The sequence below is a fragment of the Talpa europaea genome (genome assembly GCF_964194135.1).
Source record: "Talpa europaea genome assembly, chromosome: 1".
NCBI lineage: Eukaryota > Metazoa > Chordata > Mammalia > Eulipotyphla > Talpidae > Talpa > Talpa europaea.
The window spans coordinates 59,051,109-59,073,861 of record NC_140073.1 but is presented as its reverse complement, the minus strand read 5'-3'; the positions used below and the strand labels follow the sequence as shown (position 1 = coordinate 59,073,861).

At 38.2% G+C, this 22,753-nt stretch overlaps 1 protein-coding gene across 2 annotated transcripts in view; it reads left to right on the top strand.

Moving 5' to 3' along the window:
* GRM5 (glutamate metabotropic receptor 5) overlaps nt 1-22,753 on the top strand; it is a gene marked incomplete at its 3' end in the record, with an annotated part of 525,768 nt that overhangs the window by 496,919 nt on the left and 6,096 nt on the right. The window contains exon 8 of one of the 2 annotated variants that reach the window (XM_084253022.1): nt 11,975-12,070. The exons of the other annotated variant lie outside the window; for it this stretch is intronic. Coding sequence (XP_084109148.1) covers nt 11,975-12,070 — 96 coding nt within the window. The remainder of the gene's footprint in view (nt 1-11,974; nt 12,071-22,753) is intronic. 2 annotated transcript variants of the gene reach the window in all.

The window sequence follows — 22,753 nt, the reverse complement described above, 5'->3', positions numbered from 1 at the left end:
TGTGGGTACCAAGTGCACCAAGACAACCTCCTCAAAGCCTGTATTTTTAATGGATCTCAGTTCTTGACATCCTCCGTGCTTGCTCATGTCCAAATTTCATGTTCCTGCCCACGCTAGTATACAGCCACAATTTTAAGAATTAGCAAAGGCAAAGTTGCCCTAGGATTTGGCAGCCCTGTTAGGTGTGTGGCATCCCACCCAAAGACTGTGCTTCCAAGTATAGATAAAACAGTTCTAAGAAATATATGAGAAATATAAGAGGAACTAGGGCACCGAGGGGAGAGCAGAGCCTCACAGAAGGGGGCAGGGATACCCCAACAAGATTGTAGGGAGTTTCACTAAAGGCGATACAAGGGGGCAAAATTTAAGAGGCTGGCGTAGAAATTAGACTTCATGGATTAAAGGAAGTCAGTAATACAAGCCAGAGGTAGCATGTGGGCTAGAAAGAGGAGAAGTGGGCTAGAAATGGACATAAGACAGTCACAAGAAAGCAAGGTTCTCTGTTCTCAGTGAATGTTTATTATGCAAACAATAACACCAAGTATGTACTATGTACTGAGAACACATCATATTGTCTGCTATGAGTCAGATGCTATTTTAGTCGCTGAGATAAAAAGATGAAAACAATACCGACCTTTCCCAGATAACTCCTCACAGTAAAACCAGAAATGTAAACAAATGATGTAAGTAGAGAGTTGTAGGTACATAAGTCTTTGTCAGTGCACAAAAAAGAAAGCAATTATAAGAGAGAGAAAAAGCAAGGTTTCAAAGATAGATACCATGATACAGACCCCGGTTGTGGTGCTTTTTCCTCTCCCCTGTGATTTCTTGAAGCCTTCCCTGAAATAATCCAGCTTTTCCTTCTCATTCATTTATTCTTTGATCCAGCACATTTCTTCACCATGCCCTACCTGTTGCAGTAATCATTGAGGGCACTGAGGTTGGACGAGATCTCTGAATTGGCAGCCGTAATAAGGGAGTGAACTTGTCCCAGTTGGTTCTCTTCTACCTCCTCTCTCTGTACCCTACCCTCTCTGTAGGAATGAAAGAGAAAACAAAGTTCATCATAGGTGTGAGGAAGATAGTAAAACAATATCATCTTTTTCACTTAGCTCACTCTTCTTATCATTTATGCATTGGACTAATAAAGACTGTGCAGAATGTGCTAAGCTTCTGCCTCTCCAATCTGGTTCAATTTAAGTTCCACAATGACATTTTTCATTTCAGTTGTTCTAGGATCCTTACATCCTAGCCCACATAGGTGTTGTGATCCTCACCATGATTTTCGTGTTGGCATCCATGTTTGTTATTCCCGCTGGATTCTATGCTTTCTGAGACCACAAACTGTGAAATGCATCTTCTTAATGTCAGCTAGAGAACAAATTACCCTATGTCTCTAGAAGAGATGTGTCTGATATATGATTCACAATTGGAAGGATCTGGTTTTGAATTCTAGCATCAACATTTATCAGCTATGTGGACTAGAATTTCCTCTTAAATAAAGTCATCCATACCCCTCCTCAGGGTAAGGAACTGAGACAACATATAAAAACCTCTTAACACAGTGCCTGGCACATATGCTTGCTTTTCCTCCTTTTCTTCCTTATTCTTTAAGTACCTGATTTTTTTATTTTATTTTTGAAAATTTATTTATTTTTGTATACAAGAACTGGGATGTAGGCCAGAGGTATGGGGGGGGGGGTTAGAGGATTAACCAGAGAAAGACTGAGGAGCAGAACAGGCAGAACTACTGAAATACACTGCTGAGGGGAGCAGCAGGTGAGGCAGTTGAGGTCTGTGCACCAGGTGGGGTGCCTCTTGAACAGGGATCAAACTCATTTTGCAGTGGCTAGTGAGAGCTAGATAGCACTGTGTCTTTACCCCTGTGCCACCATGGAGGCCCGCTTCTTGATGTTTTTAAATTGAGTTTTCTTTACCCTTTAATCATCCTTTTGATAATCTTGTTTATTCTTCTTATTTTGTGATCTAGAGTGCCACAACACAGGTATGTGCTCTGGCTTTGCACTAACTTGAGTAAGTTAATTAGCCATTCTGTGGCTCAATTTCTTCATCTGTAAAATGGGGATGATAGTAGTGTTGACTTTATAATGTTTTTTTTTTGTGTGAAATTAAATGCTAACATCGATGTAAGACATCAATCCTGACAGTTATATAAAAATTTCCTTATTATTCAAAGAAGAAATTAAAGAAAAGTTAATTAGATTATCCCAAATCATATAATTAGTAAGTAGTATTACTAGGAATGAAGCCCATAGTGATTAACTCCAAAGCCAATACACTTGATTACCTTGTTGTGTTATCTACTTCAAGCAAATTAAGACCGATCAGCTTAGAAATATATGTGTAACTATTTTATATGTATCTATATGTATATTTTATGATTATGCATGCATGAGTGTATGCATATGTGTGTTTATACTTATCTGTATATATATGAACACACACTCTATATGTGATGCCATTGTCTTCATTTATAAGCTTATTACATTCTGCTGTGTATTTCTACACCACAATGCAACTCCTAATTCAGCATCAAGTGCATTATAACTACATAGGAAACACAAATAAATTTACTAAAGAAAAGACCTGATGACATCATTTGTATGAAATATTTCTTTGGACAGCCCCCATTATGAAATTAAAATAATCCTACTTTGGGGCCTCCCTGGATGCCCAGGGGTTAACTCTCAGTGCTAGCATCTCTACCACCTGAGTTCCAACCCCGGCCAGGGAGCTAAGCTCCATCTCCCCGGCAGCAGACCTCTCTTGTCTCGCCTGCTGCTCCCTTGAAATAGTAGATGTGCCTGTTCTGCTGCCGACTCTGTCTCTGGTGAATCACCTCACCCCCTGCACCTCTGGTCTATACCCCAGTTCTTTTACACAAAAAAGTAAATAAATAAAATAATCTTACTTTTGATTATAATAGATGTTGAGCAATGTAAAATATACATAGAAATGGCAAAATTAGTAAATATATACCCAATGTACTTACATATGATTACAACATACACATTACATTACCCTAAATTCAGGAGATAACTGATTCCCTTTATTAAAATGACCTATTAAAACAATGTTATTAATGAAAGAAGGAATAAATCAGTCCTTAGTTTTATAGATTGATGCTGTCCTTATATGAGGCCCCTTCCTCTAGTCACCATTTTGTTTTTCCCTGCAAAGTTTTCCCCATTGAAGATGTTATGTAAGCTTACAAAGCACTTTGGAATTAGTTTTAAAATCTGTATCTTCCTGGGCTTCTATTGATTGTTAAAAAAAAAAAAAAAAAAGCCAAAGGAACGTACAGAATGAAAAAGAAAAGACTTCAGATGATTCACATCTGAAGTGGGATTAAAATACTTCCTTTGGGAATTCACTGGAAACTAAATGAAAGATTTTATATCACACAAAATTTAACACATCTCCATAATATCGCTATGCTGTAATTTATTAAACTATCCTCCTGTGGTTTCTTATTTTGTTTAGTTTCTGTTATTTTTTATAAACACGAAAGGGCAAAATATTTGAGAAACCTTTGAGCTTTTGCTGAATTATTTCCTCAGCATAAATACCTATGAAACAAATTATTTAGTCAGGGCCTCCTTAGTGGTGCAGGAGTAAAGTCTCAGCACTATCAAGCTATCACCAGCCACTGTGGCATGAGTTCAATCCCCAGCAGCAGACCTCTCCTGTCTCGCCCGCTGCTCCCCTCAGCAGTGTATTTCCATAGATAAGCCTGTTCTGTTCCCCACTCTGTCTATGGTGAATCCTCTCACTCCCTGCACCTTTGGCCTACACCCCAGTTCTTACAGGCATAAGTAAATCAAATAAATCTTTTTAAAAAAGAATTATTTAGTCAATATAGTTGATTTTTTACATTTAATTGCTTATTTGCATTGTTCCCTCACCTGTCAACCTTCCTTTTCTATATAAAAATATTTATGGAGAACAGAATATGTTCCCATGCAGCTATGAAATACTTTTTAAAATAAGATTTATTTATTTATGCAAACAAGACCTGAGGTACAGGCCAGAGGTATGGGGGGTGGGGGTGGGCTGAGAAGATTCACCAGAGACAGAGTGGGGAGCAGAACAGGCAGATTGACTGAAATACACTGCTGAGGGGAGCAGCGGGCGAGACAGGAGAGGTCTGCCATGTGGGTTGCTCCGTGGCCAGCCGGGGATCGAACTCATGCTGCAAGGTCTGAGGATAGCTTCATAGTGCGGTGCTTAACCCCTTGTGCCACCAGAGAGGCCCAGCTATGAAATACTTCCACAACTTCTGTTCATTTCTGAAATTATGTACTGGGACTAGTAATCAATCATGGTCAACTTTTGTGTTTAATCTGAAGCTACTGAGTGAATCAACTTGACGTTTCAAGTATGGTCAAAGCAGTTTCTTCTATATATGGAAAGCATACAATTTGTCAGAACATGAAGCAATGGCTTCTAATATAATTTATTTAAGTACAGATACATAGATAGCAGAGGGTGAGATTGATGTATGGAGTTACTTTTCATTATTACTTTGTAATGCTGAACAAGATTTGGCCTTACCTTTTCCCTTTAAATTGAAGAGTCTTCAGCATTTCCCTCTCTTTTCCACTAGAATTCTCCTTTGATCAATTAGAATTATTGACATATTCTACCATCTCATCCTGTCTTCTTATGTCACACAGTATCTCACCTGAACACTGATGGGCAGTTCTCAGAAGTGCCCATTTTACAGCTTTCATATGTTTGTTTACTCCAGTGTTGGTCAATGACAATCAGAGGATTGGCATTCTGTTGACATGCTAGCAGGGAATCTGGAAGGTAATTTATCCCACTTGGCCAAAGTATAGTTAAATTTGACCTCTCAAAAAATAAATTAATATAAATCCAAAGCCCATCTCTACTAAATGCACACTATTACCACATTATACTACTTTTTTTTTTCTCTCAAATGGGTTATCAGATTATTTAGATAAGTTTTCCAGCAAAAAAAAAAAAAAAAAGAAAAGAAAAAGGTGAAATGCTAATAAAAACAATGATGTGAATAAAGAACATGTTATATCTAGCCCCATTTCTGTTATTTGCCATTGATAGAGCCATGGTCAGACTGTGAAGCTTTCTGAGTCGCAGGTTCCTCCCCTGAAGGTTAAGTACACACTGGGTTTGTTGAGAGAATTAGATAACATCGGAAAAGTTTTCTGTAACATTTTAAATGTTATCCAAATGTACATCATAGCTTCTCTCTTTGTCACTGGGAGTGGCAAAATTGGAATTGTCCTGAAATGATTGTAGTTTAAAAACTAGAAAGTAAGGCACAGCCTGCTGCCCTCTCTCTCATACAATTTAAAATTAGAAACTGTTCCTGGGTGGTCACTAAATATATCACCTCTGGGTAGATGTTTGATGCAAACTTTGCCTGACTTCCAAAAGCTGAGGTCTAGGCTGATGTTTGAACAACCAATGAGGGGAACAGGATTGCATGTGCCTGAAGCTGCCATAAAGGCCTATGCTGGACAAAAGGAAATAGAGCAGTGATTGAAACAAAGTCAAGTTTGAAAAATAAAGTCAGAGACATTCTATCCAATGCCAGGGAAGCAAAGAAAAAGGGACAAGTAAGACATAACAACTGGCTCCTAAAGTTTTTATAATGGGCTCAAATACATAATCAAAAGCTTTATAGAAGAACTTATAATGTTCTGATTTGTGTAAGTTCCACTGGCTAATCGGTTTCAAAAGCAATGTTAAGCCAATCGTAGCTGGTTATTTGGGTTCCAGTTCCAATGCAGGAAGGGGGAGAATTCCCCGAATCAATAAGCAATTCTTGGATACCAGCAGGTGTCCTATAATTCAATTAAATTCTGACACTGTCTGCCCAGAGATAACATCAGATCCAATAGGTTAAGGGTTCAGTCTATAAGACTGACTTCCATTCTCTCCAGCATCAGGTGCCAGTCACAAGTCCTGTGTTTCTGACCAAGTGGGTATAAATCAGGTTCCCACAACTCACTCCTTGGAATCAATTAATTTGCTAGAGCAGCTCACAGGACTCAGAGAATCATTTTTCTTACTCTATCACCGATTTATCACAAAAGCATATAATTCAGCAATAGCCAGCTAGCAGAGATGCATAGGTAAAGGTATGGGGAAGGGGCACAGAGCTCCTACGTCCTCGCTAGACACACCAATCGTCCTTCATGTCTATTCGTTCATCAACCGGGAAGCTCTCTTCAGAGAGCTTCCTTACACAGGCAGTATTGATTAATTGGTGACTGAACTCAATTTCTAGTCCCTCTCCTGTCCCTTGAGGACAGGGTGATGACTGAAGGTTCCAGCCCTCTAATCACCTGAGGGTACCCACCCTATGTGAGTTCCAAAAGCACCTCATTAATATAACAAAGACATATCACTCCCCATACTTACTTAGGGTTTTGGGAGCTGTGAACTGGGAAACTTGGAGAAGGACCAAATATATATGACACATATATTTTGGACATCTGATGAAGTTTCATATAAATCTTAATTATCACACTAGCTGTGACTATGATTAGCATACATTCCAGCAAGTGATCCATGGTTATGAGGGCTAACTGTTTTGGCCTTCTCTGAATGTGAACTATTGAGGTAAAACTCTTTGTTTTACTCAGTTTAACTCCCTCTTGATTTTTATACATATGCATACACATATATATATATAAAAATAACTCTGAAGACTCATTTTTACATACAATAGCATATATAAAAATGAACAATATTTAAAATAATATAAATGGTCACTGAAAATATTCACATCAAGGTCTTCATAAATATGCACACACCTTACACATATCCAAACTTAAGTAAATATCATAAGTAATCTTAATTCTTAGATTCAATAGAAAATTTTTAGATTCAGTAGAGAAAGTAATAGAAACAAGTTAAGACTTGTTTAGCATCAGAGAATCTAAAACCGAAGTCAAAGTACCTTACAGAGAAGGAAAGTAATCTCACATAAAAAGAAAGTTGAGGTTAAAACAGCTAATTCAGGGTCTCCCTGGTGGCACAGGGGTTAAAGTCTCAGAACTATCAATCTATCAGCAGCTACCGTGTGGCAGACCTCTCCTGTCTCACCCGCTGCTCCCCTCAGCAGTTTATTTCAGTAGATCCACCTCTTCTGCTCCCCACTCTGTCTCTGGTGAACCCACTCACCTCCCCGCCAGCACCTCTGGTCTGTACCCCAGTTCTTATATGAATAAATGAATAAAAATAAATCTTTTTAACAAAGGCAAATTCAGTGCTTCCAAGACATTGTCTAGTACATTCTATTCACCTTCTAGGCCATTATTTTTGGAATGTTTGATTAACTTCTCTGATGCATTTATATATATATTTGAATTGATAAAATAAGAAAGTCCGAAAACCCTGTCTCGATACTGACTGCATAGGTTGCCTGTTTTCTCTGAGCATTTTCAAATATTTTCAACTATTTTCAACTATTTCAACCACTAGCAGCAGCAAGCTGGTGGTTCCCGTGTGTAACAGTCCCTAACCTCCAGACCCTTAGATCTGAACTGCTGAACATATTCACGTGGATGTCTCATCAGCACCTCAAACCCAATATTCCCAATTGAAGTATTCTATTTCTTCTTCTAACAGGATCTTTCTGTATTAACAGTTTTGAGTAAACTACCCAAGGCAATAACTGCACTAACATTCTTTCTACGCTTTTCTCTGTCACATTCATCATCCAATAAATCCCACTCATTTTGCCTCCTTAATATTTTCGAAACTGTGCTCTATTTTTCATCCATGTCATACTACCCTCTGGCATTATGTCATCGCTCAAGATTGCAGAAGGAGTCTATCTCTAATTGTGTTGCCTGGAGTCTATAGTATTTTATCTTAGTGCCAACTCTGACATATTTTCTCTTAGTTTAAAGATCTCCATAACCTAAAGAATAAATTCATCCACGACATACCTTTTATATATCACTCCATCCACACCACCCATTTTATCTCTTATTTTACACTGATTACAATTAAAAAGATTAATAAATACTATTTTCCCACATATCCCATGCTGCTAGGAATTTATACATCATTGCTCTTGATTTTTCTACCTGTCTGTCCATATTTCCACAGTGCATGCCTCCTTATTTTGAAAGACTTATCTTAAGCACCACACCTATGCCACTGAAATTCCCCCTGCCATCCTCATATGGGTTGATAGGTTCCTTTTGTATTTGTTTTTCTGGTAAAACTTTTCACATTATTAAGAAATCATCTGTTTACATTTCATCAGACTGTAAACTGGGATTGCTATCAATAGTATACAGACACCTGTGCCCTCCTTATCACAGCACCTCGCACATGAAATATTGAGAAAATGATCTGAATGATGTAAACTAGACATATGTTTGCATTTATAGGACACAAACTTAAAGAAATTAAATTTGAAGTTTTGTCTCTAGACCTTCAAATGGCCATTTTTGTTAATTCTACTACTCATTTGTAAAATAGGACCAAAAAGAGAAAAACTAAATAATGAGCTTTTATACTTTTAAAAAAAATGTATTTATTTACACAAGAGCTGGGGTACAGGCCAGATGTGTGGGAGGTGAGAGGATTCACCAGAGACAGAGTGGGGAGCAGAACAGGCAGACTGACCAAAATCACTCCTGAGGGGAGCAGCAGGCAAGACAAGAGAGGTCTGCTGGGCCATGTGGGTAGCTCCCTGGCCGGCCAGGATTCAAACCTGCACTGCAGAGGCTGTGGACAGCTTCACAGCACACGCTCAACCCGCTGCACCACCTGGGAGGCCCTGTAGTTACGAATATATAAAATTACTAACACTGTTACTTAAAGGGAATTTAAATAAAAGTAAGGTGAGCTTCAAAATCAAAGACATAATTTTTGATAGTAAGTTCCCCACTTAGTAAGCTTGCATTTACTGACACTGATTTTCAGTGCCTGCCTCTTTGGAGTTGGGAAAATAGATCCTAATTTGTAGTATCATTTTAAGAATTGAAGATAATGTACAGAAAAGAAACAGACATTCAATTTTCTCTTTCTTTTGTTACTATTATTGTTATCATTATTATTATTTATATGTAACCTAGGTATAATTACAATAAATTATACATATTATTTGAAAAATTCATTAATATTTGTTAATTACTCAAAATAATGCCTTGCAAGTACGTATGCATACATGCATGTGTATGTGTATAGATGTGTTCTAATAAGTGCCTACAAGAAAAAATTACTTTATAAATGAAATTATTTTATTTTACTTTATTTTAAAGATTTTATTTATTTATTTATACAAGAGCCAGGGTACAGGCCAGAGGTGAGGGGGGTGAGAGGATTCACCAGAGACCGAGCGGGGAACAGAATAGGCAGACTGACGAAATACACTGCTGAGGGGAGCAGCCGGTGAGACAGGAGGGGTCTGCTCACCATGTGGGGATCTCTGCAGCTGGCAGAGATCGAACCGGCACTGCAGAGGCTGCAGACAGCTCCACAAGGCTGTGCAAAACCGCCTGTGCCACTAGGGAGTCCCTAAATGAAATAATTTTAATTGATATTTTATAAGTTATACTCTGAAAACTTAATTATTAATTGAAATTTCCATTTTTGGGAAATAAAATCAAATCGTGAAAGATTTGTGTTTCTTTATAGGTATAATGTAGCAACTATGTAATCTTTATTACTTTAAACAGCACATTTTGGCGAAAAGAAAAATGAATAATAATGAATGAAAATGTAGTCTATGTAAGTATCCGGTGAGCATAATTGAGCTACATATAGGCAAGAGTATCCCATGTGCTAGCGAGATCAGCTTCTGAATCTGTTTCAATGGTATTTTCATCTTGTTTTGAATACAAGGACTACTTGAAAGTTTCAACGAGTGTAATGCACCTCTTGCTTTATTGAAAGAAGTTGAAGTTTGTATTATTTCGTTTTGTAAAAGCTTATGAAGAAGGAAGTTGGGTTTTGCTAGAGTAGGATTGGTAGGATCTATTTCATAGACATGGTCACCTGGAAAAATGCGTCTGTGAGATGGAGAGGAAGAAGAAATGGGGAGGAGAGGACAGGGGAAAAAAAGAGCTTGTGAGCATTGAGTGCAGATGTCCTCAGTTAGTTATAGAAGATTTAAATTGGCAACTAGCTCAACAGAACACCTTCTGCAACAGAATACCTTCAACAATTTGTTCAGTACCTCTTTGAAACTGAATGACCATCAGTGTTTCTACTCTGCTATTAATATTAATTTTTAGTTGAAAAAAACTATATGACAACAATATGGCCACGTGACCCAATTCACATACATGTAAGTACTAAGTATTTTCCATTGAAAGTGTAATGTCATCCAATGATGGGTGCAGGGATTTTCTTCTAAAGTGATTTCTTTGATAAAATAAAGGCTGCTCAATCAGGTTTAGCCTGCTGCTTTATCTCCTGTAACAAGTCTTTATAGTCTTTCTTCCTTATGGCCTATACCTAAAGTTACATTATGTATACCGTTCTTTCTATCCTTCTTCCTCTATATTGTGAGCTCTATGGCACACAGGACCTGTGGATTCTTTTATCTCTGGTACAAAGCACATTGACTAGAATTTAATAGGTAATGTCCACTAAATAATTAAACCCATTCTTCCCATTTAGTTTGATGGAATAAGTCATTTTCATTCAAATACTAAATACTTTTAACATCTTAAAAAGAAAAAAAATGTTAAGGGGAAAGCCTCTATTCTACAACTAAGACCAATTTTAATTTAATTGCATTTTGCTTTATTATTAACTTTGAAACAACAGAAAAAGAAACTTTAAAAACACCAGTTTTGTCAGGAGTAAATAAGTCTGATGGTAAGTCACTATCACTGCCTGTCAAATACCAGGAACATGGATGAATTGTCTTCTTAGTAGGCTCCAATATTAGAAGGAAAAAAATGGTATCAAGGTAATAAACTTTAAGAATCTTGGACCCCCAAAAACTCTCCTGGTAATTATTCTCTACTGAAGAGATTGGTGAAGTCAAGTCAATTCAGTGAATATAAGTTTTCTCACCTGGCAAATGGGGATGATGGTGCCCCTTTGCTGCACAAGTTTAAACCGATCAATAAAAATGAAATAATTTCCGTGGAAGCATATTCACTCCGAACACTGTCACACAAATAGGAGGGCTCATCTTGACGCAATATGTAGCATTATTTTGGAGATCAGCTGACTTCTCTTAGCTGGAACGACCATTACGTTTCAGGGGTGGTGCATTGCCATTCTGATATAAAACTACCTCCACCATGTGGGCAATCTGTCACTGACTGTAAAACTTCAGCACAGTGGTTATATAAATCTCTAACACCAAAGGACAGCCTTTCGTCTCTTTTAGCATCACCAGTCCCTCATAAATTTTCATTGAAAACAATGATTAAAAAAATAACTAATACTTGAAGCTAACAAATTTTAATAGGTATACATTCTAAACTTAGTCTTTCTGTGCTCAATTTCTTGATCAATCTACTTAAGCCTTATAATATTCGGTTTCTTCTTTGGTAAACTATGTATAATAATAATGAAGCCTCTGATATAGGGATATTGCAAGAGAAAATTTAAGTGACGTTCTAGCACCATCTCTGATACATGGAAAGCAGCTAATATATTCTAATTTACTGATACTCATCTTTTTCTTAGCTGCGAAGAATGGCATTCCTTTGGTCATTGAGTATCTAAGTGTGATGCATTCACTGCATCGTAGGGTAGAATACATGTGGTTCAGCCAAGAAGTATTAAAACAGCCCCAATGTTATCTACATCCCATCACAGACATCTATCAAGTATCACAGGCCAGCCACTGCATTGAAAATTAGGAGCCCGTTTTGCGGCATGGGGCAACCTGCCGCAGCCATGTCTCTTCCTCAGCCTGGCCAGCTAAGCATGAAATCACATCTTTCTGTTTGCTCCTGTCCTTGTTCATGCTCACCAGGTACAAAGACAGGAGACTGGCCCAGCACAAGTCGGAAATAGAGTGTTTCACCCCCAAAGGGAGTATGGGGAATGGTGGGAGAGCAGCAATGAGCAGGTAAGCAAACTGTGATGGCCTAAGGTGGTGTGAACTAATTGTTTGCAAGCTAGAGGAACAGGTGGCTCCCTGGTTCAGGTCCTCACTCAACTGTGCATCCCATACAGTGTGTCCAACCTGGGCCACCACTGGTTTTCTGTGTGTATTTGGTCTGCAAAGCCCATGCCATCATCATGTCAAGTGATGGGAGCCTCCTGTCCCAGAAGCTGCTGTTGCCCAAGGTTGTGCGCTTTGCATGTCTGAAGTCTTAGCTCACAGTCAGTTCTCCCATGGAATTAACTTCTTGGTCAATCTTTCTGGAGTTTGCAAAGTGGAAGAGATTGGAGGAAATTCATGTTCCCAGACTGTTCACTAAAGAAAACAAATGCCAAAGCCTAGCATTGGTTTTGAGGGAACGACCACAACTGAGGGAAGACACAAACCCCAGATCGCAGACAAGTCTGGGAGTGAATCTGACTTACTTTGAATGCAACGTCAGCTCACAGCCAAGGGCATTGCCATGCCAAACTACAAACTGTAGAGGCAAGAGGCTTTTCGTGAACTGAAAATAGGAAAGCTAGTCCTCCTCTGGCTACCACAGCTTTGCTGCTCCTTTCCTTCTCTGTGTTTGGTGGTGAACATTCCCGTCACTGCGTTGTGCATGCTCCTTCATACCAGTACTCCCAACTCAGTGCTGCCTAGTAAACTGGGGTATTTGAAACTATAGGCACCCACTGAGCTATGTTGCATGAAATGAACGTGCTTTACTGCATGGGACTGGATTTCAAACAAAGGGCTTTGAAGTTAAAGACTGCCAAGATTGACCCTGAATAGCTCCAGAATACTGGAGAAGCCTTGAATTGGGGAACTGCTCACCAAGAACTGACTCTCCGTCTCAAATTTGGTATTACCTGTGGCATAGAGAGGTGAAAGGGAAGCACTTTTAGATCAGCTTGGCCTAGGGAAAGGACAAGGCCAGAGAATAGAATGTGAATGTGTGTGTGTGTGTGTGTGCATCGTCTCAGATCAGAGAACGAGTCTTAGGACCCAGCTGCAATGAAAAAAGGGTAATCCTGTTGAACTGTCACCACAAACATTGTTTGCTTACTCAGTAGTGGGCTCTTTCTGGTTTTCAAAATAATGTCTGACTTCCTCCAAGAACCACCACATTGCACAACTGTTGGGGTTGGGAGGAACGGTTGCTCTCATTGCAGTCTGTGAAAATGGTACTCAGAACTGTTCAGCTTACAAATTGAGCAATCATTCATAGCAGCCCTGAAAAAGGGCCCACCGAACTTGAACCATGGCTCCCATGAGTGGTGTGCATGTTAGACATGTGTGTTTGTACACATTAGTGCATCTGATATCCTTTATGTCCAAATCCCTATATGCAGCTAATTTTTATCTCAGTGTCTAGAAGATAAACCTCAATAAATCATTATGTGGGAGTGACTCAACAGATCCCTGGGTTTTTTTCCCTTCAGATATGAGAAAGTTGCATAATCCTTGTCCTTGAAAATTAGTCAAACAGCACTAGAGTCAGCTGGACAAGGTGAACATAACTGCCTCAAATGAGAGCTCAGGGACTCTGTTCAAAGTGACTTCTGATTTGAGACAATTGTCTAGGACCGGAGATTCCAAATCTAGCAAAAGTATCAAACATACTGAGACAAATGCATATCAATAAAATTTAGGAATCTGTAGTATAACAGATTTCCTAAGTCATTATGATTTAGCCAGTTCATAAAGCAATATTTGGGAATCATCCAAGTATCTGGTAGATGTCATGGAGCTACCCACAGCAATTATTAGGTCTCCATTCCGCCATACGATGATGTCCTTGGAAGTATTTAGTCAATGACTAAAACTCTCAGATGTGATCGATCCAGTGATCAGATTTGTCCAAGGCTGTCTTGATGAATGATGGGAAAGGAAGAGAAGACGGGGTAGGGCACGGAGAGTAAGGAGATCCCAGACCAAACAAACCAATTTTCCTTCCAGATCTATAGAAATAGCTAAGCAAGATGTTGACCCTTGAGACAGTCTAATTTTCTTTACAACAGCTAGATATCATTTAATTTTTGTTCCCTCACATGTTTGTATATAGCCAAGATTTTGACAAAGGGATGTGGCCTGATGGGGTGGAGGGGGATCTGTGAGCTGCAGTAGACAGTGCTGTTAGAATAACCATCTCAGCTGTCCGAGGGTGGGCCATAGTTAATTAGGAATGGGTGGTCTCCCCTTCCTACTCCCTCTTCTCTCCCATTTTTTAGCATTAAAAAAAAAAATACCTGACAGAGAGAAAGAGTGTGTGGGGGAGAGAGAGAGAGAGCAGAGCTCTCTTCAGTACTCAAGAGAGCTTTCCATTAAGGAAGAGAATAGGCCTGGAAATACAAAAGTAAAGGCCAGATTTTTTTTTTCCCACTTTATATTTGTTCATATAAACACACACACACACACACACACAATGACAATTATCCAGAAGAATTCACCTTAAAATGAGCATTAAGAGAAAAGAACACAAGAGGAGGCAAATGTCATTTCCATGTAAGGGGTCATTTCCATATGCGAGATGGGCTGGGGAAACTCAAGCAACCACAGACAACCAGGAGTCTCACCCTCAGCTCTCTGTTTTCTATGATGGAACTAGGGACTGACTAGGACCCTGTGAATTCAGGAGGAGGGTGTATTTCTCAGACCGAAACTGCCCGGTGGGGAGGCAAGGGGTTTTACAGAGACGCAGTCACAGCAGAGCAGAGCACTAGTCTGTGCCCCGCAACGCTGGCAGGACCTTGGACACACTTCCCATCCCCCCCTCCCTCCTCCCCCCTCACAGGTGGAAAGGACCCAATATATATATACCCAAAACATTCTAACTTCCTGAAAACTTCCTGTTTTCCCTGCATATGATTTTTTTCCCCTTCTGGCGGAATAGTTATCTTTTCATATCTTCACAGTGGACAGTCTAAATGTGTTTCAGAGCAGTCCTCCTGATGGCAGGAGAAGTGAAAGAGAATCCTAAACAGGGAAGTGCTCTAGGAAGCAGAAATTCTTTAAGCCTCATTCATCACTGTATGAGTTCATGTACGGATGTCACTCTCAGCAGTGGCGAAAACATGAACAAGGAAAGTTATCCCTTATCAGCAGCGACTTTCCATCCAGTGGGGTTGCAATTGTGCTCCAATGTGCTCAGGCTGCACCCTGTGGAGAGGCACAGACATTCTGAGTCTCCCAGTCTCTCTCTCTAGGAAAGGACTTCCCAGTCAAGTGAAATAAACAGAGCTTTAGTCCCCCTCCATTGTTAGAAGGCAGGAGGTAGTATGTGATTAATTTTATTGTTGCTGCATCAGGATCTCAGTTATGTGAAGCATTATTCCCCAATCAGTTGAATGATTTTTACTTAGTAGGAATAGTATCTAATTTCAGAAGGTATTAATTTCAGAAGGTATAAATGTTTATTAAAGCTTTACCTAATTTGGTAACTGTCATTATTAATATATAAATATTCATTATAATCATCCTTTTTTAATTTGTAGTAACTCAGATTTAAAGAGTAGCCCCAAAATGTGATACCTATAAGGATAGTTTTGCCTTTTATTCATTCAATAATTTATTGTCATGTAATAAACATTTATTAAGATAGGCCAATGGCTTGCAGTACTCTGGAGATAAATAGATTGCCAAAACATGACAAGTGTCCTTGAAAAATATGCAATCGGCTAGGGAACAAATTTAGAAAAAACAGATAATTGCATAGTGATATGGAACCTGTCTTTCAGATCAATTTATGCATCAGATTAACTACTTGTTCAATATCATAATCTATAGCTTATACCAGTACAAATAGAATTGAGAGTAATAGAAACTAAATAGTAAAATTAACTTGAATAGCAGATTCAGAAAGGGCTAGGTACACAGATATATAAAATTCAGCATCCTCAGAGGAGAAAGCTTCTGCCTTCCCAGCACAGAAGTAAGCTGGTTGCTTAGCAATAAGACTGCTGAAGTGGTCTTCTCTTTATTCCTCCCCAAAGTCGATTTCAAACTGATGTTCTAACTTATATTTAGAGATGTTCTAAAACAGATAAGAAGGATAATAATAATTACTACCATTACTGTAATTGCTCTGCATCAGACACTATAGTAGTCCTGTCATAAATGTAATTCACTAATTTCTCCCAGTAATGTTATAAGCAAGATATTTTTCACTGTACAGATTTAGGGAGATGAGGCTTGGAATATTATAAATGTTCCATAGTAGAGTAGAAAATTATGAACCCATAGGGAGCTTAAAACTTGATTTGCAATATAGTCTGAGTATGACCTTGAAGTGTCACTTACCACATTAATCTTCATCTTTAGTAAAACAAGAATAATATAGCACTTCCCTTACTACAATGCTCTGGAAATTAAATGAGATAACACAAGTATAGCACTTAGCATACTGCCTGGTATGCAGAAGGAACTCAAAAAAAATAGTGATTACCCATATTTTTAGAAAATTATTTTTGTCTTCTCTTCCATTCTCCATCCTGCCATCATGCTTGCCTTTTCAAAAATCAATTCTAGAAAAGTAAAATGTAATGTAGAAATACAACAAAATTAATTCAATGACATAATTTTGTTTCCCTATGATTATTATAAAAGTTGGCTCTATAGAAATAGATATTCCAGAAACAGTTGTAAGCATTTTACTTATACAAACACTTTTTTATTCTTTGAAAAAGGTGAATGGTAAACCCTAGACTGGAGCCCAGCTCAGTCTGATTCTGGAACCTGCACTCTAACCACTAGTACATCTGCACCCAATATGAACTCATGCTCTCAGAATATGAGACCTTCACACACTGGCCCTGGCCTAACTCCAGGACTTTTCTTCTCTCTGTCTCAGCACATGTTCTCTTCTCCACATGCCCCAAATTTCTTACTATTTGCATAACATGCTGGACTATCCCTCCTTCCCCTTCTACTCATTTTCTTCAGTTCTACTGGACACTTCCTAGTCAGTTTTCAAAAAAACCCAAATGTAATGTCAATTCCTTTTTAATGTATTTCTAAAGAAACTCATAATCTATTTTATATTCTACCAACTTCATAATTCTGAAGCATTTTGAGTCTAAATCTAATATTCCGTCTTATCTGCATGACTATGCAAGGCGACTTTGAGATTTCTAAGAGGAAAAATATGTCGTTCAATTTTACATCCTCAGTGCTTAGTGCATACCACAGCTCTGGGTCTACTGATTCATTTGATTAATCATAAGAGCATATGGAGACACTTTCTGCATGTAGGCAGCACTGTTTTAGATGTTCAGGAAGCCATAAAATAATCTATACCCTAAAGGAACTGACCAATTTTATAAATTAATAAAACTAACTCTGATGAACCTGCAAGCAAACAAGGTACATTAAGATGCTAAATCTGCAATCAAGATGATAAGACATAGACTTAGATAGGGGTGGGGGTGAGAAGGAATGAACAGTTCCAAGGTCAGGTTTTTAGGCATCCTGCAGGGGCAAAACACCCCTCACTGTTCTGAAGAACACTATATCAAATACAAGGCTACCCCGTGTGCATGAAAAAAAGAAGAGGCAGAGAGGGGAGGAAGGAAGGAAAGAAAGGACACAGTTTAAGCATCTGAGCCATCTAAAAGGGAAAGGGAGTGAACTGACTTAGCCCACTTGTCTGTGGCATGTGCCCATTTCATCCAATAAAAACTGTCTCCTTAAACCAGGAGTTTCATATAAATAAGCATCTTGGTGATAGATTTTCAACCAGAATACTAGTCTGAAAACCATAGGACTCTTATTCCTCAGATTTAAGTTGCATGCTTTTCAGCTGAGGTGCCTTAGCTAAGGTCAAAAGGAGTCTTTTGTACAAAGAAAAGTCATTTTTCAACAACCATTGTGAAAATCCTCAGTCATTCTCTTATCCCATAGTGTCGCAGGATTCTTCCTGGCAACATTCCATGTTGATACAGAGCTTTGAAATTTATTATCAGGCTATTTTGTGGAGACAAACATTGGCTTTGCCATTTCGCTGGGTGTGCCATGAAGATGTGCGGGCAGTCCCTGGGGTCATGTGTATCTGGGCACACTGCACATGGGCGTTGTGGTGTGGATTTAGGGTCTGACCTGTTCTGCTTTTTATTTGACCTGGACAACTCAGCTCCACAGTTCCATAAGCCCCAGGTTAACAATACCTATTGATACCAAGCACCCAAGGAGATATAATTTACTTCATGTCCCTGCCCCTCCCAGCCCACTTACTTGGCATCGGGCACAACACTAAGCACATGTAATCACTGCCTTTGGAGTGTTTCAGGTTTAGTGCACGAAAAGAGTTATAAGCAATTAAAATGTCCTTTGATAAGTGCGCTTTCAGACTCTTGTGAAGGCCAAACGTAATAATGTAGGTGAAGATAACTTTTGAGTAGTAAAATTCTCTTGAAATGGGAGTTATTATCATTTCATCATTATCACTCTCCTCTTTTGGCCAGCACCAATCCAGTGGTTCATTCCAGGTTGAGATCAAGCTGGCTTTCCCCGCAAAGTTTTCCAAACCGTCATCAGCTCAAGGGCACAAAATGCTGTGTCTTCTTTTGTTCTCTCTTTAATAAATTGTAATCTAGCCTTTACAGTGATTGCTGAAAAAAATTCTTCCTTTAGGGAAAAAAAATATTCTCTAATCTTAGCTGAAGCACCTCAAATAATGTCTACAAGGCCAATCTCAGAATGAGATTTACTTAGTATGAATAGTTTAGTTTGCAGCTTTACTTCTACTGTCTGAAGTACCAAGATAAGTCATTTAACTTGAGAAAGTATCCTTGGTGACAATGTAAAAAAATTCCTCTGCTTCACACATGTCCCTGTCTTATATCCTTTGTTACCTGTTTTCCCCTTATGAGGATTTGGCAAAAACACCAGATGATCTAGAACCATTAGGCACTATAATAACAGCCCTCCCTCCCCCAAGGAGACAAGGAATATGTTAAAAAGGCCTCCTGCTAACCCAAAGATGAGTTAAAATAGGACCAAGTGGCTCTATTGCCACAATAATTTTACAAGGGACTAAATGTAAGAGATGTGCTTTGGGGGGATTACTATAGAAAAATGCAGGCATTGCTCTCCCCAGCTAGTTAAAAGAGAGATAAAAGTCCACCTCTCAGTTTTTGGAAGGGTTTGTGGGATTAAAAATGTGGAATCAGCTAGTTTGCCATATAGTGTAAAACATGAATTAGCTAGATTTTGTTAATTCAGGCTATTTTAACATTTCCCAGATCTACAGACTCTTCTAAGTGTGACATTAATTGTAAATCCTTGCTTCTTTCCTCAGTAAGCTACCTTTTCTCTGGATTCCTCTAATGCCAACAAGAAAATGGACAAATGCATTTTCTTTCACAATATCTTTTGTATTAGTATATCCCTCTCCATCCTCATTTTTGACATACCTGTTACAATCTTTTTTTTTTTAATCTTTTTATTTACTTATACAAGTAAATAAATCTTTTTATTTACTTATACAAGACCTGGGGTACAGGCCAGAGGCGCAGGAGGGTGAGAGGATTCACCAGAGACAGAGCGGGGAACATAACAGGCAGACTGACTGAAGTACACTGCTGAGGGGAGCAGCAGGCAAGGCAGGAGAGGTCTGCTGCACCATGGGGGTTGCTCCCTGGCCGGCCAGGAATCAAACCCACGCTGCAGAGGCTGTGGACAGCTTCACAGCACTGCACTCAACCCACTGCGCCACTGGGGAGGCCCAACACCTATTAGAATCTTAACAGTGCATTCCTGCATCCATAAAATAACCTCTTAAACCTACCCTGCATACCACTATTCTGTTTATGTCAGTCTTCTTGGTTTCTCATTTCAGGAAGGAATAATTAATAACAATACTAATTAGGTCTTAGTGTTTTCCTGAAGTATGACCAGGACTGGTCTGGGGATATAACTGGGATGAGGGTTAAACCTTTAAAGAAGATTCAGTCATGGTTCTTGCATTCAGTTGTTTTTGCTGAAATGGAAAAAATAAAAGACATAAAACATTAAATAACAACAGTCGAAGAACACAGAAAGGAAGCTATGGATATGTTCAGTCATTTGTTGATCAAACATGTAAATTACATATGTATTTAATACTTAGACCATCTCTCTGTTCTAATATATTAGACCACCTATCTTTCCCAACACTGATAAGTAGCCCAAGATTAATTACTACCTATTTATTAAAATAGCAAAAGAAAGGAGAAAAAAAAAGATCTGTATAGATCGAGGACAGCCAGGAAGAATGTTTATAGTGGACAAAAGTCCAAACTCTACCTTCTGATCTTCTGATGCCTTCAATGCATCCGTATGGATCATTGAAATTCTGTGCCTGCTATCCTTTCTAGAGGGCCAAGCCTGGCACTCTCTTTTTGGATTTTACACAAATTTACCAATTGTTTGACATGGAAGTGCAACTGTGTGTCTTTTAGGTGGGAAGCACTGCCAGGCCACTGCTTTCCCTGGAAAAGGTTTCTCTAGCTGCTGAAATTCTTAACCCCCAGAGAGCTGTACCTTTTAGGAGTCCAGTGAGCTCACTGCTTGTTACCAGGCTTCACTGCCATCCCTTACTGTCTTCCCTCAGCAACTCCTGCGTGCTTATCTGCTTTCTCATTTCAAGGGCCTAGTGAAAAGAATTACTCAATATGTGCCTTCTCTCTTGACTACAAATTTTACCTTCCTTGAGAGGTCTTTATACTAATAATTTAGTTGCAATATCAAAAAGTATTGATGAAATAGTTATTTGTTTCCAGTACTGGTTGAAATATAAAAATGTTGAAATAAAATAAATTTAAAGTAACCCCTGAAATTACACTGTTCTCATTTATTGAGTCAGAGAGAAAACAATTGTGCAACAGTCTTTTCATGGACCATAGCATAAAAAGACATTTGAAAGTGCCATGTAATATCAATTTACAGTATGTGGTTGTAAGTTTCAAAGTGTCTTTATCATCAAGGCATCTGTTATCATTGACAAATACATTGATAGGTGTTTGATTAACCTGTCTTATGAATTAAAACTAAAGAAAGATATAGGGTGCTTTCTTGAGATTGGAAAGTATATGATTAAGAAGTACATAAATATAGAGTAAGAAATATAAATCAAATGACTAACTTATCTACTTAAAAAATAAATTATCAACAGGTAACATCTGAGGCTTCTCTTCCATAGAATAAGGACAGCTCACTTCAAAGAGCAAATATGGACAGTGTACGTCATGAAAAATGGAACTGGAAATCGCTGAAGTTGTATTATTTCTCCCCTGCCATTTTCTAACTGTGTATCGTTGGGAAAATTACCTAATCTCATTTTTCTTGCTTTTGAAGTTGGGGAGGAAAAGAGGTTGATGCTATGACAGACATTGTTTGGAAGTGTTCTATAAAGCGCTGGGCGAAATAAGGTGGTACTGCTTTGATTACTGTATATTAGGAAATTTAGTCCTTGACATAACTTCCACTTCCTCAAATGTTTTTCTCTCACATACATCTCTGGTGCATATATTTGTCATGGCCATTGAAATTGTTTTTGTCTGCAAGATATCTATTTACATCAATTTAAGCTGTACCTGGGGAAATTTATATGGAAAATTCTGCCATTTGACTCTGCCAAACACACACACACACACACACACACACACACATTATGGTGTGTTTCTCAGTATAATTGTCAAAATCAAGATGGGGGTTTCAGAAAGAAATTCCTCCTAATTTAGAATTTCTGAATATAAACAACATCAAATCCCTCAGTATTTTAAAAACTATATTCCATACTTTGTAATTCAAAGCAAAGTACTGAAAGCAAATTATATTGACAAAGTTTCATAAAATGTGCATCAAATGGAGCTGCAAATTTCCTCTTAACTCATGGAATTCTTTTATTGACCTATTTTCTGATGTCATTCCCAAGATATATTTACTAATGATGTTATAAGTTTTTATTTTTTAATAATTCATTAGGAACTTCATAATCTTACTATAACTCTGCTGATTTCCCTTCAATTCAAAATCACAAATAAGACATGTTTAATAATGAAAATAATGTTTTTGTTAATTTTCAGAGAATTTGATTATTCCCAGGCCCTAAAACTATGCAAATATGAAAGTACTAATAAACTATGCAACAAAAGAGAAGATAAAGGCTTAGCATTTTTTATTCACTGAAATATTCTGAGAATGTTAAATTGTTGATGTGTTGTTAGTAAAATATTCTGCAAATTCTGAAGAAAAAAAAAATACACACACAAACCACTCAATCGCCATTTAATGTGAACACAAAAACTCTAAATTCCCAGACTTTTTTGATAGTCAAACTCTCTTTTAGTTAAGAATTCTTCCCAACAATGGTGTGTTTTGGCAGAATCCTCTAATTCCTGCAGGTTTTGGCGGATGATTAGAGAAATTGAGAGTGGTCATTGAGATGACATTCAGAGCCTGCTTGATATGAATAAATTATTTAAGTGTGTTACATGAAAGAGGAGGAAGAAAAAACTTCAGAGAATAAAGATATAAGATGCCATTTTGTGACCCAAACTGTAAGCAAGCAACCAAACAAAAACCTATCCCTTAAAGAACATTGACAAAAGGTTGGAAGTTTTTAAAATCAGAAATAGGGTGAAGTATAAAAAGAAATCATTAACTTACATATTATTTTATTTGGCA